Here is a 20,178-nt window from a genome sequence, read left to right as displayed (position 1 = left end):
TCTTTATTTTCACTGCTAGCAGATCCATCAGTTACTTAGTAGCACTTATTAAAAAGCATCCTAAGTCTACTTCCGCCATTCAACGCTTCCAGCAGTCTCTCGTTTCTTTTCATCATCACATACTTGACAGAAGATCCACGGATCGAGCACATATGAACTCCATTGAGCCCAGGATAGTCTCCAACAACATTCACCTCTTGGAGACTCAAGTTCATATATGGATCAACACTATAGAGCTCTCCAGATATGCTCACACCGTTCTTCAATACCACTAACATCCGGCTCTTAAGATTGGCTTGCAAAAATTCATAAAACAGCATTCGTATTCATGGGCTATTTTATAACCCTATAATACAAACAAATAACTTCAAGTCATTTTGCTCAATCATACGCTTTATGATCCTCTCATACTCTGGTAATCAAATTCATAAGATGTCGAGTAATTTTTTGAGTATCTCCACTTCAGCCATTTTGCTTCTATTTCCCACAAGAACCAAATGCTTCTTTGCTCTTGTAAGTGCAACATTCAACCGTTCGCTGCTTTCCATTACCTCACAGCAGGACACAGGATCAAAAACAACAACCACCTTGTCGTCTTCACTTCCTTGAAATCTATCAACCGTCTCAACAGTACAAGATGTGTGCTTTCTGATCATATCAGCCTGCGCATTAAAGTAGCAAAGAATTGTGCACTTCGAAAGCGAAGAAACCAGTACTACAATGTCTACATACTCCGTATTAAGAAACTCTACTCTCGAAGGACGCTCTCCTCCACGTAGTTGATTCCCATAGAAAAGTGTGTTCGATAATCTCATTATTTCCTTACCCATTCTATACTGAACTCTCAGCTTCGAGTATTCATTACCAAGCAGATATTCAAAAAGAGACAGGCTAAGCTCCTTAGAACTCTTGGAAAGAGGTTTCAACTGCAAATGGTCGCCAACTATCACAAATCGTTCAGATATGCTTACAGGGATCAACGCTAGAAGTAAGTGCATTTGTGAGCCTTCATCAATCACACAGAAGTCAAACTTCCTGCATACATAGACCGGGTCGGAAAATGAAAAACAAGTTCCACATACAAGCTCTATATTATCAAAAAACATCTTGGCATCGTCTGTATTTTCAAACTGCATATCCTCCTTTCCTGCCATATATGCATTGACTCCTTTTAGTTTTTCTACAATATTTCTCAGAGCAAGGTTCGTATAGCATACAAGAAGAACCTTCTTCTTACAATGAACAAGTATTTTGATCATCAAGGTTATCAGCATACTCTTGCCTGTTCCTGGCATCCCATGAATAATCCTATAGTTTTTGCAATTCAACGAAAGAAATAATGCAGAACGCTGATCATCATTAAGCTTTAGAAACTCATGCTTGTATTTCTCAGGTATGCATATCTTTTCAGTGTCGATCTGGCTATCTTCAAAAACCATCTCTTGTTTGTGGTTTGTATGGACTATTTTTTTTATGTTGGTCTGAATATATGCAGACGAAGCTATGTCCATGCTAATAGTACAGATGCCCTGTCTATTGGTTTCCGCTTCAATTTTACCATTTTGTTTTTCATCATCCTCTGAATAAAATGCAAAACTATTAAACTCCTCAGATACATCTTCATTATAAGCTTTATCAAGACATCGATTGGATTTGTCATTAATGCTAAAATCGATAATATTACTTGCATTAATATCCAATCCTGACTTCTCCATAGAAAGGCAAAACCCATTCAATACTTCAGAAGTGCAATATCGTGGATATGCAACATGCATAAGAGAAAATCGCATAAACTTAAAAAACACATTAGTATCTCCAAAAGATGCATACATCTTCTCCTTGTTTAGTCTAATATCATCACTTAGTCTAACAAGCATATTATTTCCTTCAACTCCTTCCACAACTCCTCTTGAAATTCTAACCATGTCCTTGCTGAATATGCTCAAGTGGATGCATCTTGGAATTATAAAGCTTTCTTCGGTTTCTAATCCTACAATGGTTGTGCTCTGATATCTCAATGATATTGGAATCATTGTCCCAACGCTTTTTGATTCCTCCTCATCAATTGCATTCAACTGTCTTTTCAAAAAATGTAAATCGTCCAGAGCACTTATCTCACCAAGAATTCTACACTCTTCATCATTACAAACACACTTCTGCAAGCCACGCTCTAAAGAAATCCTATTCCTCATGTTGAGCAGACTTCTTACCTCACGGTGCTTGATCTTTACATCCACAAGCTCTTTAGATGGAATGTAGTAGATATAAGGTGCAAAGCTATTTCCTGTCTTCTCACTTAGCATTAATGAGTAAAGTATCACCTGTGCACGATTTTCTGCTCTCAACGCTTTTGATACTTTTATCTCAAGAACAGCATCACGTCCAATTGCATCCGCATTCCCTTTTATGCTAAACAGAAGCGACGTTAGCTTCTTTTCTGTCTCCACAATATCAATCTTGTAACCTTGAAAATGTTGTATATTTCGCACAAGCTTCAGTATTTCATTAAGCACGAGTTTTTCATGCACTCCACATCTGTGCATCAATAACACATTCTCAGAAACCGCCTTCTTTGCTTGCATTATCAGAAAGTCCGATCTAAAGTTTTTATAAATCAATGCATTCTGCAGGACTGAGTGTGCTATTACCCCTATCAGTATTCTAAGGTTGACATGTGTGAATCGTACGGATGCAACCTTACTGCTCAGATAATGCTTATTTCTGCAATTAAGTGATTCGCATAGCGTCGTAATAGAAATAGGATCGTCTTCTATTAGAAGATAGTTTTCATGGTTATTCACATATACTTTCTGCTTCCTTGACTCTTTATTTAGATAATCTGCTGGAATTATATGTGAATCTACACAAACATTTTGATCAGTATTGCTTGTATCTATATAAGCCTTGCCACTTTCATTAGAACTCCTATTTAAAGAGTATTCGTCATCTCTGTCTGAGTCAAAAATCTCGTCAACAAAGTCAATGCTAGACGCATCTTCTTGATGATCACAACACATACACCTCACAACAGTAATCTTCATGTTGACTCTGTAATCAATATCGCACCATTCTCCAGATACATGGCACTCAATTGTGTCTCCAATCAGTACAACAGAAGAATCGCTTCTTTCAATTTTTTTCACCACAAATTTGGAATATACCTGCGGATCTACTTGACTAGCAGCATCAACGTGCTCAGTGGATGTAAAAAACATATCTATGTCAGATCCTCCGCTGCTGTTTTCAGAATGCAAAGGATTTCTACTCTCTGTGTTCCAGAACTCTATGTTCGAAACATTCTGTCTGTCGATCATGTTGAGTGCTGCACCTTTCTTACTGCTTCGCCTAGTATCTTTCCATCCTACTGAAGGTTCTTTCCTCATTTGGATAGCAAGGGTACTCCAATTGCATGTGTACACAGATCAATTGAGTCTGCTCAACATGGCTTCTCCTATTCTACATAGTAAATACTTGTATATGGTTTGCTTCTATTCTAAAGCCTCCTTTTAATAACAAGGGAGTCCTGGCATGCTGATTCGAAGTCCCTTAACAAATGCCTGCAGTCTGAAACAAGTAAACAAAAGCAATCCCTGCATATCGCCAAGGCAATCAAAAACAAATATATTCATGTTGAGGAGCGAAGAAATGACGTTGGTATCAATCTATTTTAGCAAAGACACTGCAAAGCAGGCAGTAACAGAACTTGGGAAAAATGAGCTGTTGCATTTTAAGGACTTGAATGTGGACATGAAGGCAGAAAAGCTGCTGTACATCCGTGAAATCAACCACATGGAAAAGCTGGTATCAAGACTGAGGTATTTAACGGCAGACATTCCAGACATAGAAGAAAATATCAAGCACAGCGATGTGGATCAGGTTGAGCAACAAATCAACAAATTTTTCTCAAGACTAATCCAGTTGAAGACAATGAAGAGAGAAACAATTACAAACAATGCAAAGCTTAGAGAGGATTTGTACATGCTTGAGGAGACAGAGAGCTTTGTTGGGACGGTCACTGAGGAAACACATTTGATTCAGTTTGATTTTATAACAGGAATAGTTGAAAGGAGCAAGAAGTTCTTAATACGGAAGGTATTGCATCAGGCACTCAGAAGGAATCTGGTAATAAGAACAAAGGATGTTGACGGGGAGTGCAAGAGTGTGTTTATTGTATTTGCACATGGAACAGAGGCACTTGACAAAGTCAAAGATATATTTTCATCGTTGGGTGGAAGAATACTAGATCACAAGAAGTTTAGGGAATGTAAGAAAGGATTGCTGGAACTAAGTGCAGTAATAAGCCAAATGCAACAAATTGAAAGCCATAATGAAGAGGCAATCATGAATGAACAAGAGAAGATAAAACAGCTTGCAAACACATGGAGGTATTACATGAACAAGGAGATGAAAATATATCAAACACTTAATAAGCTTAATTTTGACTTTGACAGGGACTGCCTGATTGGTGAAGCATGGATTCCATCAGATGCGATCGGAAGGCTTAAGAAGATTGGAGAATTCAAAGGAGAAGGCACGAATCTGTTTGCCTTTGAAGTGAATGAGAGTGTAGAGATGCCTCCGACATATTTCAAGACTAATGAGTTTACAGATTCGTTCCAGGCACTGACTAATACATATGCAGTTCCTTCATATGGCGAGGTGAATCCAGCGGTTTTTACTCTGTTTACGTTTCCTATGCTTTTTGGATGTATGTTTGGGGATGTATTCCATGGCTTAATACTGTTACTTTTGTCTACATTTATGATAAGAAATGCCAAGAAGTTCAAGAATGTTTCTGAGACAATGAAAATGATAATGGATGGGAAGTATGTGATATTTTTGTTCTCTCTTGGAGCAATGTTCTTTGGGTTTCTATACTCTGATTTTGCTTCTTTAGCGATTCCGTTGTTTTTATCAAGTAAGGATACTGGAAGAACCTATCCGTTTGGCGTAGATCATATGTGGCATCATTCGAAGAATGAGATGGTTTTCTTGAATTCGATGAAGATGAAGATGTCGATAATAATTGGATTTTTCCACATGAGCCTTGGAGTGGTGATATCATTTATGAATGCAGTGTACCTGAAAGAGCCTGTTGAGATATATGGTGTGTTAGTGCCACAGACAATTGTGTTTTTTTCGTTTGCAGGTTATATGGTGTTTCTGATTATTTACAAATGGCTAGTGACGTCCAACTATCCATCGATAATTGGAGTTTTGGTGAATATGTTTACGAATCCATTTGTGGTTGCTGAAGAGATGTATCCGTATCAACAGCAGGTCCAATTGATTCTACTAATTTTAATGCTGGTGTCGGTGCCATGGATGCTTGTTGGAAAACCTATATACATGATTGCAAAAAAGATGGTGAAGAAGGATGAAATTTCAGGATTGTGGATCAATCAGTTTATACATGTCGTTGAGTTTGGACTTGGACTCATATCGAACACGTCTTCGTATTTACGGTTGTGGGCGGTTTCTTTAGCACACGCACAGCTTACAAGAGTGCTGCATGAGTTTACAATAGGACGCGGAGGATTTATAATACCTGTTATGCTTTCTGGAGTATATGCATTGGGAACGATTATATTATTGATTGGAATGGAGGGTCTTGGATCTTGTCTTCATGCGATGCGATTGAACTGGATTGAATTCCATTCAAAGTTTTTCCGTGGAAAGGGATATTTGTTTGAGCCTCTTGGGTTCAACATGGTACCTGATGAAGATTAAGTGAAGTCATTGCAATAAGCTATTATTATATGGAATGATCGAAGAATTAAATAAATGGATATATTATTGATTGTTGTATAGGTGAGATATATGAATATGCAACTCGTATTGATTTTATAATGAAGCATAGGCAATTCAAGACAAGTTGTTATTTAGCAGCCAGAGTTAATTTTTATTGCAAAAAAAACTTCCCTACAGGGGAATCGAACCCCTACCTCCTGCTTGAAAGGCAGACATCCTGACCGCTAGACCAGTAAGGACCTCTCGTATAAAGCATCAGCAGACAGATTCGACTGTGTTTTATGTATATCATTCATTCATCCATTAATACCCATGCAATCAACATTCTCAGTCCCAAATGCAAGGTTCATATCTATGTGCATCCATGGCTCTTGTAATATGATCTCCTTGATAGGCAGTCGCACTGCAGTCGTTATTTCATACGATACCAGGTTGAATGCAGTTCAAAGAATCATTGATGAGCATCCAAATGAAAGTTTCATATGCTGCGAGTTCCTTGTGTTCAAGAAACAACTCTTCTTGGCAATTGCTGGAAAACTAGGTATTATAAAATTCCTGAACCTATCAGAAGGCACATTTGAATCACACATTAATGCCCATGGTGCATCAATAGTCTCGATCAAATGCATCAGAAATCAGTATCTATTCAGCTGTAGTGAAGACACAACCATAAAAATGTGGGACATAAACAAATTGAACCTTATATGCACTTTTGGTGGATACATGGGTCACAAAGACTATGTGCTATCTATTGATGTAAGTGCTGACATACAGTACTTGGTATCTGCTGGTACAGATTGCACAATTAGAATCTGGAGAATCCCTCCGCATTATGATTGTAAAGGCCTGATCACGCCCTTATGTACAATTCATAACACTCATGGTTCTTTTATCTCATGTGTAAGGTTCTACGGTCGCTTGATTGTTTTTTGTTCAGCACCAAACATAATTTCAACCATTCTTCCAACACACGGACATGATGAAAGTAATCCACATGTACATACTACATCTACCTATGATATCAAAGTTGATGATCAAATCCTACGAGGATTTAAAATACACAATGGCATGCTTTTTACAATCACTGCTTCAAAACAAATCCTTGCGTTTAGTATGCAAATCACAGGCCCACATGCTATTCCAAAAGTGGTCAGCACATTCACTCAAGGTACCATAAAAGACTTCTGTATTGCAAATAATAGAATGTTTATTCTGTTTGATGGCTCATCAGTCACTGCTATTGATCTTTCAAGATATGTGTAAACTCCTATTTAGGTATTGTATGTAATTTAGTTACCGACATTATAAATCACAAATAAATATTCATATCTCAAAATTGGATATTTGCCTCTTAACATCCTCAGCAAGCATGTTTCTGTTCTTTACATGTTGATTCCGGATCCTCAGCATTTCGCCAATCGCTTCTGTTTTTTTAGATCCATTCAGTATCTGGTTGATCTCAATATGAATCGATTTTATGTTATCAACAAGCTCATTTGCATCGAATGGGCATGCTATTAGCTCAGCAAAGGTGGAGAATGATAGATCAACTAGCATCCTAAGTTTATCCATGTCAAATTTTGAACGCTCAAATGAAGTCGAAACAGGCGATCCTCCAACTACACTGTACTCTATTCCAAAGCTTGTGTATTCACAAGGTATTTCCGGAGGTATGCCCATGCCTATGATTGGAGGCGCTGGCCATGAAAATATCTGCATGGGTATTCAAATCAGGTCCATGTTATGGATTCAGGTATAAATGACACGCCCCATCAAATACTTCCCTGTGTAACATTGGATCAAACATCCAATTTATGACCTCATCGTCAACAAATGAGTCAATAAATCCCTTTTCAAAGATCTGATACTTTCGTTCTCGCATGGGCTCTCAAACACATACAAACAAATCTAAAATACTCAGCACAACTACTGACAAAGATCATTCGTCTAACAATCCATTCAGCAATCACAGAGTGGATATTGAGAGCATAATCACAGAAAATTACTTCGATCAAAACACTATTTCAGCAAGCCTTACGCGTGAAGCAGGCCAGTCCAACACTCCATCTGTATATTATTTCGGTCCACAAATCAACAAGATTGTAATCCCAAAGATAGATCCTGGCGTATCCTGTATTTATTTTACTTATTCTGATGTGAATATACAAAGTGAAGATGATCCTGTGTTACACTACATTCCGTATACTTCAAGCACTTTACTCTCAGCAGTAATAGTCAAAGAGTACAAAGGTACTGACTTTGATAACAAAAGTTGCGATGGTTATCAAGAATCGGCAAGAATGACCACAAATAACACTGAATCTGACACCAAGTCAACGTTGAATTCTATTAAGTACATAAGAATGCAGTTCTGTGGTGTATGTCTTATATTCGGTTGTAGATGGCATGCAATCATAGATGGCATTTGCATAAAACCTGTGGGCTTTGAAAAGGATCCATACAATGCATACATGGCTGAAAAAGTGTGCCACAGTGATGTTTGTACAAAAATGAATGCTCATTATGCAAGGCGTGTGCCAGAGATGAGCTCTTTGAGTACATCTGAAAAAAACAGGTTGTTAATTGTTTACAACCAGTCTAAGGGTGATGCATGCATTACATCGTTGATTTTTTGCATTAAGCATGGAAAGTATGTGTGTTGCAGTCAAATAAACAGTACATATAATTCACAGGTACGTATATGGCCTTTAAAGCATATTTTTAAGAACAATGCACGCAATAACTATACAAAGATGGATAAAAAGGCATTCTTTACGCCATGCAGCCACGCAGGAAAGTGTTCCAAGAATAACGGATGTACGTGTTTGATCAATAAAACATACTGCGAAATGTCATGTTTATGCGTTGAATGCAGTAATTTTTTCACGGGATGTTCATGCACTGATGGATGTCGAGATGTATGTAAATGTTCAAATGGAGTGCGAGAGTGCACGCCTATATGCCAATGCACCGGATGTGACAATAAATCAATACAACTTGGCTTGAAAGCAAAGACTTATGTTTCTTCAAGCAAAGTTGCTGGATGCGGGTTGTTTGCAGCAGAATGCATTGAAGAGGGAAGTTTTGTTATTGAATACACAGGTGAAATAATAAGTGATGCTGAGGCTGAGCGACGAGGTGTGTTCTATGATATCAAAGGATGTTCTTATTTGTTTGACCTGTGCATCAAGAATAGAAAGTCTCAGTATGCGATTGATTCAAAATCAATAGGAAACAACTCCAGGTTCATCAACCACTCTGTAAAGCATGCAAATCTGCGTGCGGTAGCTATAAATGTCAATGGATCAAGAAGGATTGGATTCTATGCGATTAAAGACATAGGAATCCATCAGGAACTGTACTTTGATTATGGATACAGCAATGGCCAGAAGCTTAAACATGGAATAATTGATTGATACAGCATGTGCTTTGCATAGGTTAATTTGAATATATGTACCCTGACTCAATGCTAGGAATTGAAAGAATTAAAAAGATTAGCACTATGGATATAAAGGCTGTAGTGATGAATGATGATGTGTTTGTCACTGGAGGAAGAGATGGTAAGTTACGAATACGTCTAAACTCGTGTGAAACTGATGTTGAACCTATTGTTTTTGAGGGAGATCCTGGATGTGGATATATAAACTGTCTTGCTATTAGAGGTGAATGTTTATTTGCAGGATGCCAGAATGGAAGAATTGCAATTTACAGTATGAACTTTGATGCGTGTACAGATGGAAAAGGAAGTATAGAACCTATTGGATACATTGATGGACATAGCATGAATGTGTGTACTCTTGATATTTCTGATGAACTTTTGATGTCAGGCTCCTGGGATTGTACTATGGCGATTTGGGATGTGAGTCATTGCGAATATGCCAATCCTGAATGTTTAATGAGAATACAGCATCCTGCGACAGTATGGAGTGCAAAGTTTGTAAGGAAAAATATGTATATTACAGGATGCGCAGACAACCTCTTGAGGATTTATGAAGATGGTGTGTTGGTAAGTACACTTGGATATCATATGTCCTGTGTTAGAAGTTTAGCTGTTTTTGATAAATGTATTTTTTCAATTGATAATGAAGGAATAGTATTGAAGATATCGTTGGATGGTATTTTGCTAAAGCATCAGTCTTTGAATGAGTTCGGATATCACTTGAGTCTTTGTGAAGTTGATGGGAAGCAAATGGTTGCATGTTGTGGAGAGAATGGGAAGATGATGTTTTTTGACACAGATTTGAAGATGTTGCAGGATGTTCGTGTTCCTGCTATATCTTGCTGGACAATGTGCAGTAGCAGAAGTAAAGTATATGTTGGGTGTAATGATGGAAGGATCTATACATACTCTAAGAATGTATCAGATGATGTAATAAAGGAATTGGTAGAGATAGAACAGGGAATACGAGTAGTTGGTGAAGACAGAGAGTTTGTTTCGAACGGCCAGAAGTTCAAGACAGTTAGTGGACAAGTGTACCAGGAAGTTGATGGGGAATGGGTACTTATGGGAAGTATGCAAGGATCGAATGATTATGAAAATACGTTTCGGGTTGAACTTGACAACAAATATTACACATTATCGTTTAACAATGACGAGAATACTTATGAGGTAGCAGAAAGATTCTTGAGGAAGTACGGACTCAGAGACGAGTTTAAAGACGAGATTGTTGACTTTATCAAGAAGAATTTTGCACCAAAAGGAAAATTTCGTATTTATGACTCGATCAACAAAAAAGGAATCAAGACGATGCTAGACAGGATCACACAAGAAACAAGACATGAATATCCTTGCATTAATAAATGTATTGAGAATGTTTTTCGCAATGATAGTGAAGATCTTGAAAGTGAACTTAAACACTTGATGAATGAGGGATCTATGTTTATGGCTCTTGACTTAATCAGATACTTTGAGGCACATGGATGTGTATTTGATATGTCATTTTTGTTTATGCTTGATCCTAGAGATAGGAAGGAGGCAGTTACATTTATAAGACTTGTAGCCAATTTGTTTGCTCATCCTCCATTTAATTTGGAAATGCTGCATGGCAAAGTCTTGATGTTAAGAGACAGAAACCTTGTGGAAGAAAACGTGCTAGACGATTATTTTACAAATAGGAGCATTAAAAACAAGAAGTAGCATAATTTATTGTGAATAAATAATAATGTCAGAATTGATTAACTTTGTTGAGTGTTGAGAGTCTGAAGCAGTAAGCTTAAGCATTTGAACTGCATTTGTATAGAAAGAGGAGACTATGATTGTCAAGGGAGATAGGATGGATATGAGATAAAAACTTTGATAATGGGCCCTTTAGATGGACATTCTTAACAAGGTGCTCCGAGATCCTAGTGTGTGCCAAGTACAACCGGGAGAAGTAAGTATTGCAGGAAAGCCGGTGATATCTGGACAAACAGTTAAGTTTATAGGGACGGAGACCAAGGAATACACTCTTGAGCAAGTGTTGTTTTACTTGATGAACAGAACAGAGAAATACACAACATATATGAGTCTGTGTAGGGAGCGTGGAATTGGGAAGATATACTACACGGACCAGAAGATTATTATAGAGGAGATTGAGAACTTTAAAGAAACTACTGTCTCTGTTGAAGTAGATGGTCCCGAATTCAGGTATATTGGACAGCAGGACTATGGATACTTAGAAAGTGTTTGTAAGAAGGAGGGAATGAGAGGAGGATTTTACTATATGGTTGTGCCACAGTCAGTGTCATCTCCAGTCAATTTGTGTAACATCAGGGTGTTTCTAGATAATGGGCAATGTTTGGTGAACGTTGGTATTAGTGAGGCGAATAGAGTGGAGATTAAGTTTATGGGATATGATGTAGTGGTGGTGGATGATGTGAAGGGGTTTACTTCTGAGGATTGGAGGAGGGTTGTGTGTGTATTCCTTGATGGATCGAAGTGGCAGATAAACGAATGGAGTGTTAAAGATCTTGCAGAGATATTTGATACAATTCCTACGTTTTACCTGTCAAGGGGTAATCAACATGAAGGACAGTTTGTAAGGAGTTACAATGTTCGAAAGATTCAGGTTCGTGACGGGGCAATAAGTAAATCTGATCTTGATGTGATACAAGAGAAGGTAAGAGGATGTGTATTGAACAAATAACTTGATGGCAGATTAAACAATGTTTGTGATTTTGAAGGATTATTTGCTGAGAAGCAGAACCCATTGAAATGACGGATGCATTCCCGGTTTTTACTCTGAAAGTTAAAGGAGCTGTACTGGTAGTTGGAGGAGGCGGAGGAGAGCGGGGATTTGGCAAGGCAAATGGAATTACAGTCATGTCGAGTGCAACGCTTGAAAGGATATGCAACTATGAGACTGAGGATATCATCCTGGATATATCACTATATGACTATGAGTCAAAAGACCGAATCATTGAGATGGATGACGACATTACATGGAATGAATATGATGACGAAACAACAGGATGGTCATCAATCCATAACGATGATGAGTCTGAATCTCTGTCAATAAAAGATAAAGAAAGCACCTTCATAAAAGAAGATACTATGTCGATTAGGGATGAGTCGAGCGTCAAGTGCGAAGATAGGTCATTATCCCAGAGTAATACTGTTAATAGTTCAGAAATTGATAAAGACTTGGTTAATGCAGACAAAACAGCAAGCTTGTATTTCGCCTGTTCTGGAGAAAAGTTTTTCTATATGCTGAGATTTGATGGAGAGAAGATCCTTCTGATTAAGAAAGTAGGCATAAGAGTGTCTTCAAGTGTTTTTTCTAATGATCTGTATGTAATAAGCAACAAGAAGTTGTACGGATTCCATAATGTGATAGATAATCCTAGCATAATCAATAGCATTTTAGATCCTGAAAAGCCAAAAAAGGCAGAATCGACAATTGGTGATGATCTAGAGAAGAAATATGTATGCAAACCATACAAAAATGGAAATAAAATTGCATTTAAGCAGGACAATGGTAAGTTTTGCATAACAAATAATTTGGAAGGAATGTTCATTACGCCAGAAGCAATACACAAAGTTGTTTTTGAAGAGGACAAGCATACTTTTGTTTTTAACTCAAGGAAGTACATGTATGACAAAGAAATCGGCAAGATAGCGTATAGAGATGGAGAGATAGCATACTACCTGAAAGGGCGAGAGTCTGTATTGTATTTTCAAGGAAGTCACGAAAGGTCTTATAAGATTCCGAAAATCACGGCGTTTTCATCAGATAGAGGGTATATAACGGTTGGAACAGGAGACGGATGCGTATATCTGTTTGAAGGACCTGTATTTTATGGAATGAGAAGGGTATGTGGAATTCCCATCACAGGAGTAGGATTCAATAATGGATGTGTTTACTTTTCATCTCTAGATGGGTTTGTAGGTAAGAAAATAATTTCGAAGAAATGGAACCGGTATTTAATTTTATCTATCTTGATTGTGCTTATTCCAGTTCTTATAAGTATTTTTATTAAATAAAAACATTATATGCCAAAAGCCATAATAAATCTAATTTGAAATCATGAATGAATTTAATGATTTTATGTTATATTTTCAGCGCCATTGATCAAATACAACCCTTTTGTCTTCAACAGTCTTGGGAATTTCATTCTTAAATATCTCAAACACCTCCCTTTGCATATCCATTCTTCCACACACATATATGATGCATTCACTATCTACATATTCCTTGATATCATTCATGTTTGCCTTAAGATAATCAGTAACATATATGCCTCTGCTTGACATAACTTTACTTATCTTTACCTTGTTTTCGCAAACAACTTCTTCATTGTTCGCCATTTCTTTATATATGTCATCTTCCTCATCTCTAAATCCATACACAATCCAGATCGATTGATGCGCCTTAAAGTTCTTGGCAAAGGATATAAACGGCGCTACTCCAGTTCCCGTGCATATCGCCATTATCTTCTTTGTTTCAGATGACAGCCTAAATAACAAATTTCTTCTTAAATTCACTTCTACCTCTCCAACTCCATTCAGGTTAATCAAATAATCAGATACATGACCATACCTCATAAATGAATCAAATTGCTTGCTGGTTATTCCAACCAGAATTTCAGAATCACTGCCATTCTTGTTTATTAATGAAAAATATCTTGGCTTCACGAGCCCACATTCTCCTATTAGTTCACCTAGCTCAGGTTTGATTCCAAAAGTTTTCAAAAAGTCAATTACATTGTTCCATTGACTACTCATTCGCAAATAATCATTTGCACCTTGATTCGAGCATAAATACTCAACATACTTCTTATTTTCCTCTGTGTCACATAACGCACTAAGCCGAAGCATGAACGATCTCTTGGGATGTCCTGAGAAATCAAAGTGATGTTTGAAAAACTCTCGTACACTCCCCACATAGTTAAATGCTTCGCTCCCTTCTCTTACAATCTTACACACAAAATCATCTATTTCAAGCATCTTCATTATTTCATTGACCAATTCATCACTATTTGGGCAAATCATCCCAATAGAGTCTCCAGAAACATAATCAAATCGCTTTTCAAGCTTCACATTATACACATCTCTCCATTTAGATCCAAGCTTGCTAACATGCATGATATGAGTCTTATGATACTCATCCACACCCAAAGTCGTAGAGAACAACTTCCTTTCATAACATTCAGTATTCACTCGCTCAATCTGAACCTCATTGAATTTCATATTTCCATTTATTGTATAGTTTGCATTATATCTAAACTTTACGGCATTATATCCTAAACTCATTACACCAAGGGGTTGTTTATTACTTTATTTGCCTAAGACTTCTTAGTATCTACGTATAGCCACTTACATTCATCTCCATATCGATCTATTTGGCTTCTTCAAACTCTTTACATTAACTTTCTTTACATCATCAGGCATAGTAACAATAACACTATTATTCTCACCAAACTCAAAGTTGTCCGCTACTATCAAATCGTTACACTTTGCAAGCTGATAAGAGTATGGTTTTCCGTTCAGCACATCTTCTAGATTCCATTTTATCACATAGCTTCCTGTACTTGTGATTATACTGCTCTCTGACTCATCTGTGCTGAACTTCGCCGGTGTAAAGTCAATCTCCTCATTCATATATGCCAAATGCTCAGGCTTCAGCTGTAGCCTCTTTGGCACTGGCTTATCTTTCCCAACAGGTGTCTTATAGTCACCAGGCACACTGCTCAGCATTAGATAGTTCTTGCAAGTACAAATAATATACTTTCCATTGCTCGTAACGTCTACATGCTTAATCTCATCTCCAAACCCAGGAAGAAGTGACTTCGCTCTCTTGTCAATCTTGTCATATAGTCTCAGATCTCCCTTTCTAGATGCAACCACCACGTGTCCTTTGCCAGTTGCCATTCCACAATTAAACTCATTCTTCGTTTTGTACTCCTTAGACTCAACCACCTTTTCTTTTGTTCTCGGGTCAATCCTAAACACAGAGTAATCAGACACTCCAATAAGCGTCCCTGTATCCACAAGCTTTTCAGAATCAAAGTAATCATTCACCTCCCTATTCATCTCCCATGTCTCAACAACTTCTCCCCTTTCCACATCTAGCATATGCAGCCTATCTCTTTCGTTCTTGTCTAGATATATCAGCTCCTTGCACTTTCCATGCGTAATCATCTTCTCTATCTCATTATCAAGCACATTCTTAATGTTCGCCTTAAACTCCAATCCCTCTTCTGTGTTTCTAAACACTCCTACAGACTTTCCTCTTGTAATAAACGCCATCTCATCTCCTATGACAAGATGTTTGTTCTTCTCATCTGCTTCTCCAAAATGATTCTCAAGCTCGTCATCATCGCAACTCTCATAGTCTTCTTTATCATCTGTGTTTTCAGACTCATCATGTATATAGTTCTCCATCTCCATTCGCTCAAAGTACTTCTCTGCATCCGCATCTCCTTTTTCATCATCATTTACGTTCTTGTACAAACATCCAACATATTTGCTGAGAAACTCTAAAAAGTCTACATTATGCATAAACCTTAGAGAAAAGGTATGGAATGCTCCATCCTTAAGCACAGACCATACAAACGTCATGTTGACCTGATCCATGTAGTACTGCGTTTCTGTCTTGATCTCTTCAAAATGTATCACTTCCTTTCCTGTCTCTATTCTTATCACAAACACCTTATCCTTGACTATCCATACTTTCACTTTATCAGCTACTTCTTCAAACAGCCCCGTACTTATGTTATATCGAGAGTATTTTGCTGTCTTCTTGTAAGCCTCTTCAACTTCTTTCGTAAAGGGCTTTATCTCTCTTTCAAAGCTACAAAAGTCTCCAGATCCTATAAACACATACTTCTTATGGCCATGGATAAAAGATAGAGTCCCTTCTCTATACTCCAGTGATACAATCTCATCAATCTTGAACTTCTTAGATATCCCTTTCCTCTCAAAACACACTTCATCCTTAATCTTGAGCATTAAACATTTGTGAATCAAAACCTCACCCTGATCATAAATGTCCCCAAACATCTCCTCTTTCCTATTCACACTCGAAAACATCCTCTTTATCTTATCAATAACCATGGGCTAATACTTGTATTTTTACTTACAACTTATTCATAAATGTGTTCATCAAATACATTTAAACATACTTAAACACTTTCATCAACTTTCATTTATTCCATTAACTCTCTTACTTCCACCATACTGTCTTACCCATCCTCACTTCCCATCTCCAACATTATCTTACTTCCATTCTCACATTATAATATCTCACATCTCGTCTCATATTATAGCATATTATCTCATCTCACATTATCTTATAGTGCCTTGTTCAAATCTTGTACCTTCACCTTACCTTCATCAACACTCACCCAACTACTCCTACCTACTCACCCAACTACTCCTCATCAACACTCACCTCGCTAGCACAAACATCATCATCTCTATCGCCAGTACCATCCCAAACAAATAGTACACTCGTCCCTTCCGCTCTCGTCCCACAAGCCCCATCCCGCTCTTCACACTCCTCGATAAAAACACAAAAAAACTCACACTCACATACATCCCAACTATCCACCGCACATATCCAAAACTCATCCACCACACAAGCACCACCACATACTTATATCCACTATACGATACCACCTCAGCCACTCCAAGTCCAACCTCAAAAAAATACCCTGCTACTTTAATCGCCGCCACAAACACCGCCTCAATCACCACAAGCCTGCTCACCACAAGTCCAAGACGCTCTGCACTAAACGTCCCATTCATCCCCATTCGCAACGCCCTTCCAATAACATACGACACAAACCCCATCACAGGCACATACAGCTCTGCACGTCGCACCTCCTCTCCTGTATCGCTGCTCCACTCGCCATTCCTGAACGGAAAAAACATCAGTGCAAGCTTGCGTCCAATCAATCCATTGTCCACCGCAAAGTACTTGCGTAGCAATGCAAATGACACCCCGTCAATCTGCTTCACATACGACGATCCCCTTCTAATTGCTTCTCTGCCTATTTCTATTTCCATGGGGTCTGCCAACAACAACATCATCATCCCAACCTTCTTCTACACACTGTAACATCCTTCATTACCATACTTCATTCGTTCTTAAACATATTCATATTCTACTTGCATCAATTTCTCTTTTTAAATTTCGATGTATCTCGGCTGGTTTCTTTGACTGCATTCCTTGTCAGATCAAAACTTACTCTCTTTCCATCTTTACTGCCCTTTTTCACATCTTTTTTCCCAAATCTAAAAACATCCTCACAATCATCCTTCAAGCACTTCCGTTTCGGTTTGTTTTGCACACTTTCATTCTCATTCTCAACCTCGTCCTTGCTCTTTTTCTTTCCATTAATCTTATCAAAAACCCTCTGAACTACATCAACCGTCTCCTCAATCTTCACATCATCCTTAGAATACAAAGATTGTATCTTCTTATCAATCAACTCCTTCAGTTCCTTGCCATACATAGACGTCCTCTCCTTGTTAAAACAATCTATCTTTGCAGCTATCGAGCACTTTGTCGCAATATACCTGCTCATCCTTCCCTTGTCCTTTTCTTTCATCCTCGACAGGCATCCTGCTCCATATATAAGGCCATACTTCGGTGTTCTTGATTTCATCTTCAATGATCGAAACAGTGACTTCTCAGCCCCAAAAAGCTGCAATGTAGATGCTGGTGCCTTTCCAAGATTAAATAACCCTCCAGCCTGACATATCATCCGTGCACTCAGGCAGTTTCCAAGAATCGCCGCAAGATTCGGCGCAACCACACTCATCTTTCTCCCAAGATACTCATCCAACTCCCTTCTTATATCAATCTTCTCTTCAACTACCTCAATCAATTTCCTCATATTTTCCAAATCATCAGGCAATATATTCATCCCAATACTTGTTTCCTTCATCTTTGCAATCTCCTCAATCTTCTGATTATATATCTCTTCGCTCTTCAATTCACCCTTCTCCTTCATTATCATCCACTTGACTGCTTTCACATACTCTCCATTCTCCTTCAATTTCCTCCCAAGCTCAGGAAACACCCATCCATACATCTCTCGAATCCTCATCGAATACGAATTTATGTCCTTGTCAACCTGCTCAAGCAGCATCACGGTATGCATAACAATACAATCTTCTCTCTTCACATTGTACTCAACCTTCTCCCTTGAATATCCATGCGAAAGCCCAAGCTCCATCTGCCTTCCATCATATCCATCCAATCTCATCAGCTTCGGATACATCATCCTGACTCCTCGCATAATGTTCTCGCTGCTTTTATGCTTAATTCCAATCGCATAAAGACATTTCTTCAGTGATACATCACAATGAACCACTTTCACATTGTTCAGCTCAAGAAAATTCTTCAGCTTCGTGTGTATCTCTCCCTTCGAAAGACTCTTCATGTGTTCAAGCGCATCTCCTACTCCATCAAAACTCATGCCAGACTTATATCTTATCACTTGGTTAAGCTTCATATAATCCTCATACGACGACTTAGACATATCTTCATATGCCGTTAGCTCAAACAACCCATATCCTCCTGCATACTCAAAAAGTAAATGCTCCATTGGGGTTCATCCACTTCCGTTTCTAATCCAAATTCTTGCAAAAACACACTTTCAATTTCCAGTATTTTAATCAAGTCAATCTACAGATCATCCGCATCATTCAAAAATCATATCGGATGCTCTTTCAAGCCTATCCATAATCGCACTGCCTTCCCCACTCAATGTCACTCCTGCAACTAAAATAACCTCGCTAACCTTGTCCAGACTTCTTATCCCTTCAAACAACCTTCTACTTATGACTCTCTTCTCACATCCCATGTCAAAAATATTAACTTTGGATTTGTCATCAATCTTTCCAATACACACATTCGAATGCAATGCTATTCCCCATTTCTTAACTTTAAGGTTAGACAATATGTATTCTTGCATCCTTTCTCCAATTTCATTCTCTGGTCCTTTAAATAAAATCAATCGTGCAGTTGGCGAGTAATGCTTATACTTCTGTCCTGGTGAATACACTTTTCCATTCTCTAGCATTTTGTTACTGACAACAACATCGCAGCAGGCTACCTCAGTAAGTTCTTCCAATGAAATCCCTCCGGGTCTCAAAACATGCAACTTACCTTCCATCATTGATACAACTGTAGACTCCAATCCTACAGAGCATGGCCCTCCATCAATTACTAGTCCAATTCTTTCTCCAAAGTCCTCTATGACATGATCTGCAGATGTAGGACTTGGTCTTCCACTTATGTTTGCTGATGGTGCAGCAATAGGTGCTCCAAGTCTTTCAATAATGTTTAGAAAGCATTTGTTACCAGGCATTCTGACAGCAACTGTATCAAGCCCACCCCTTACTCGGAGGCTGATATCGCATTTTGTCTTGAATAACAAAGTAAGAGGGCCTGGCCAGAATCTATCTATTAGTCTTTGATATTCCTTGGGAATCGGCTCAGAAATAATGCTTTTCAACATATCAATCGAGCAAACATGTACAATCAATGGATTGTCGCCTGGTCTTCCCTTTAATTCAAATATCCTCTCAACTGCACTTTCGCATCTTATGTCTGCTGCCAATCCATACACAGTTTCTGTTGGAACAGCCACAACGTCTTTGAAACATTCAATAACAGTTTCCATGTCAATATCTTCTGCTTTAACTCGCCTCATTGTCAGGGCGTAAATCCGATGAAATCGTCATCACGCTCTTCACTTGACCCTTGCATGGTAAATGCAACAAAGGGATATTTTCTTAGGACAGAACCAAGCGTTAAAGAAGTCGTGCTGAAACTAGGCGAATCAGAAAACTTCGTTATTGAGGATATAAACGAAACATCTGTGTTTATAACGCCAGAAGCAGCGTCAGATATAAAAGAAAGAGTTGAGCTTATAATGAATAGTGCAAAGAACCCAACAAAGCAGTAAATACATGCAACAGAGAAATAAATACTG

General features: G+C 38.2%; 15 protein-coding genes and 1 non-coding gene across 16 annotated transcripts; 7 read left to right on the top strand and 9 right to left on the bottom strand.

Annotated features, from left to right (window-relative positions):
* Window positions 1-35: 35 nt before the first annotated feature.
* Window positions 36-320, bottom strand: M896_110250 (small nuclear ribonucleoprotein; the record flags this gene model as incomplete). The annotated part of the gene is made up of 1 exon (XM_014707552.1): window positions 36-320. The coding sequence occupies one exon, from the start codon at window positions 318-320 to the stop codon at window positions 36-38; it is 285 nt and encodes a 94-aa protein (XP_014563038.1).
* Window positions 321-425: 105 nt separating this feature from the next.
* M896_110240 (DNA helicase) lies at window positions 426-3,383 on the bottom strand (the record flags this gene model as incomplete). The annotated part of the gene is made up of 1 exon (XM_014707551.1): window positions 426-3,383. The coding sequence occupies one exon, from the start codon at window positions 3,381-3,383 to the stop codon at window positions 426-428; it is 2,958 nt and encodes a 985-aa protein (XP_014563037.1).
* Window positions 3,384-3,627: 244 nt separating this feature from the next.
* On the top strand, window positions 3,628-5,730 carry M896_110230 (subunit I of vacuolar-type H+-ATPase; the record flags this gene model as incomplete). The annotated part of the gene is made up of 1 exon (XM_014707550.1): window positions 3,628-5,730. The coding sequence occupies one exon, from the start codon at window positions 3,628-3,630 to the stop codon at window positions 5,728-5,730; it is 2,103 nt and encodes a 700-aa protein (XP_014563036.1).
* A 333-nt stretch (window positions 5,731-6,063) lies between these two features.
* M896_110210 (uncharacterized protein) lies at window positions 6,064-7,014 on the top strand (the record flags this gene model as incomplete). Its single annotated transcript, XM_014707549.1, has 1 exon — window positions 6,064-7,014. The coding sequence occupies one exon, from the start codon at window positions 6,064-6,066 to the stop codon at window positions 7,012-7,014; it is 951 nt and encodes a 316-aa protein (XP_014563035.1).
* Window positions 6,208-6,279, bottom strand: M896_110220. Its single transcript has one exon. It is a non-coding gene; the product is annotated as a tRNA-Glu (tRNA).
* A 60-nt stretch (window positions 7,015-7,074) lies between the features above and the next one.
* Window positions 7,075-7,470, bottom strand: M896_110200 (uncharacterized protein; the record flags this gene model as incomplete). The annotated part of the gene is made up of 1 exon (XM_014707548.1): window positions 7,075-7,470. The coding sequence occupies one exon, from the start codon at window positions 7,468-7,470 to the stop codon at window positions 7,075-7,077; it is 396 nt and encodes a 131-aa protein (XP_014563034.1).
* A 161-nt stretch (window positions 7,471-7,631) lies between these two features.
* On the top strand, window positions 7,632-9,167 carry M896_110190 (putative methyl transferase; the record flags this gene model as incomplete). The annotated part of the gene is made up of 1 exon (XM_014707547.1): window positions 7,632-9,167. The coding sequence occupies one exon, from the start codon at window positions 7,632-7,634 to the stop codon at window positions 9,165-9,167; it is 1,536 nt and encodes a 511-aa protein (XP_014563033.1).
* Window positions 9,168-9,217: 50 nt separating this feature from the next.
* M896_110180 (uncharacterized protein) lies at window positions 9,218-10,888 on the top strand (the record flags this gene model as incomplete). The annotated part of the gene is made up of 1 exon (XM_014707546.1): window positions 9,218-10,888. The coding sequence occupies one exon, from the start codon at window positions 9,218-9,220 to the stop codon at window positions 10,886-10,888; it is 1,671 nt and encodes a 556-aa protein (XP_014563032.1).
* A 175-nt stretch (window positions 10,889-11,063) lies between these two features.
* Window positions 11,064-11,876, top strand: M896_110170 (Cdc73-like RNA polymerase II accessory factor; the record flags this gene model as incomplete). Its single annotated transcript, XM_014707545.1, has 1 exon — window positions 11,064-11,876. One exon carries the CDS (start codon window positions 11,064-11,066, stop codon window positions 11,874-11,876), a length of 813 nt encoding a protein of 270 aa, XP_014563031.1.
* A 68-nt stretch (window positions 11,877-11,944) lies between these two features.
* M896_110160 (uncharacterized protein) lies at window positions 11,945-13,213 on the top strand (the record flags this gene model as incomplete). The annotated part of the gene is made up of 1 exon (XM_014707544.1): window positions 11,945-13,213. One exon carries the CDS (start codon window positions 11,945-11,947, stop codon window positions 13,211-13,213), a length of 1,269 nt encoding a protein of 422 aa, XP_014563030.1.
* A 75-nt stretch (window positions 13,214-13,288) lies between these two features.
* Window positions 13,289-14,482, bottom strand: M896_110150 (NADPH cytochrome p450 reductase; the record flags this gene model as incomplete). The annotated part of the gene is made up of 1 exon (XM_014707543.1): window positions 13,289-14,482. The coding sequence occupies one exon, from the start codon at window positions 14,480-14,482 to the stop codon at window positions 13,289-13,291; it is 1,194 nt and encodes a 397-aa protein (XP_014563029.1).
* Window positions 14,483-14,551: 69 nt separating this feature from the next.
* On the bottom strand, window positions 14,552-16,285 carry M896_110140 (vacuole import and degradation protein; the record flags this gene model as incomplete). The annotated part of the gene is made up of 1 exon (XM_014707542.1): window positions 14,552-16,285. The coding sequence occupies one exon, from the start codon at window positions 16,283-16,285 to the stop codon at window positions 14,552-14,554; it is 1,734 nt and encodes a 577-aa protein (XP_014563028.1).
* Window positions 16,286-16,618: 333 nt separating this feature from the next.
* On the bottom strand, window positions 16,619-17,239 carry M896_110130 (Yip1-interacting factor; the record flags this gene model as incomplete). The annotated part of the gene is made up of 1 exon (XM_014707541.1): window positions 16,619-17,239. One exon carries the CDS (start codon window positions 17,237-17,239, stop codon window positions 16,619-16,621), a length of 621 nt encoding a protein of 206 aa, XP_014563027.1.
* Window positions 17,240-17,346: 107 nt separating this feature from the next.
* Window positions 17,347-18,786, bottom strand: M896_110120 (ribosomal biogenesis protein; the record flags this gene model as incomplete). Its single annotated transcript, XM_014707540.1, has 1 exon — window positions 17,347-18,786. One exon carries the CDS (start codon window positions 18,784-18,786, stop codon window positions 17,347-17,349), a length of 1,440 nt encoding a protein of 479 aa, XP_014563026.1.
* Window positions 18,787-18,882: 96 nt separating this feature from the next.
* On the bottom strand, window positions 18,883-19,896 carry M896_110110 (translation factor; the record flags this gene model as incomplete). Its single annotated transcript, XM_014707539.1, has 1 exon — window positions 18,883-19,896. One exon carries the CDS (start codon window positions 19,894-19,896, stop codon window positions 18,883-18,885), a length of 1,014 nt encoding a protein of 337 aa, XP_014563025.1.
* A 54-nt stretch (window positions 19,897-19,950) lies between these two features.
* On the top strand, window positions 19,951-20,151 carry M896_110100 (subunit Tfb5 of transcription factor TFIIH complex; the record flags this gene model as incomplete). The annotated part of the gene is made up of 1 exon (XM_014707538.1): window positions 19,951-20,151. The coding sequence occupies one exon, from the start codon at window positions 19,951-19,953 to the stop codon at window positions 20,149-20,151; it is 201 nt and encodes a 66-aa protein (XP_014563024.1).
* Window positions 20,152-20,178: the final 27 nt, after the last annotated feature.

This window comes from Ordospora colligata (genome assembly GCF_000803265.1).
Source record: "Ordospora colligata OC4 chromosome Unknown contig_11, whole genome shotgun sequence".
NCBI classification, from domain to species: Eukaryota; Fungi; Microsporidia; family Ordosporidae; genus Ordospora; species Ordospora colligata.
Note: the sequence above shows the minus strand (reverse complement) of the source record. Positions and strands in the feature narration are given on the sequence as shown.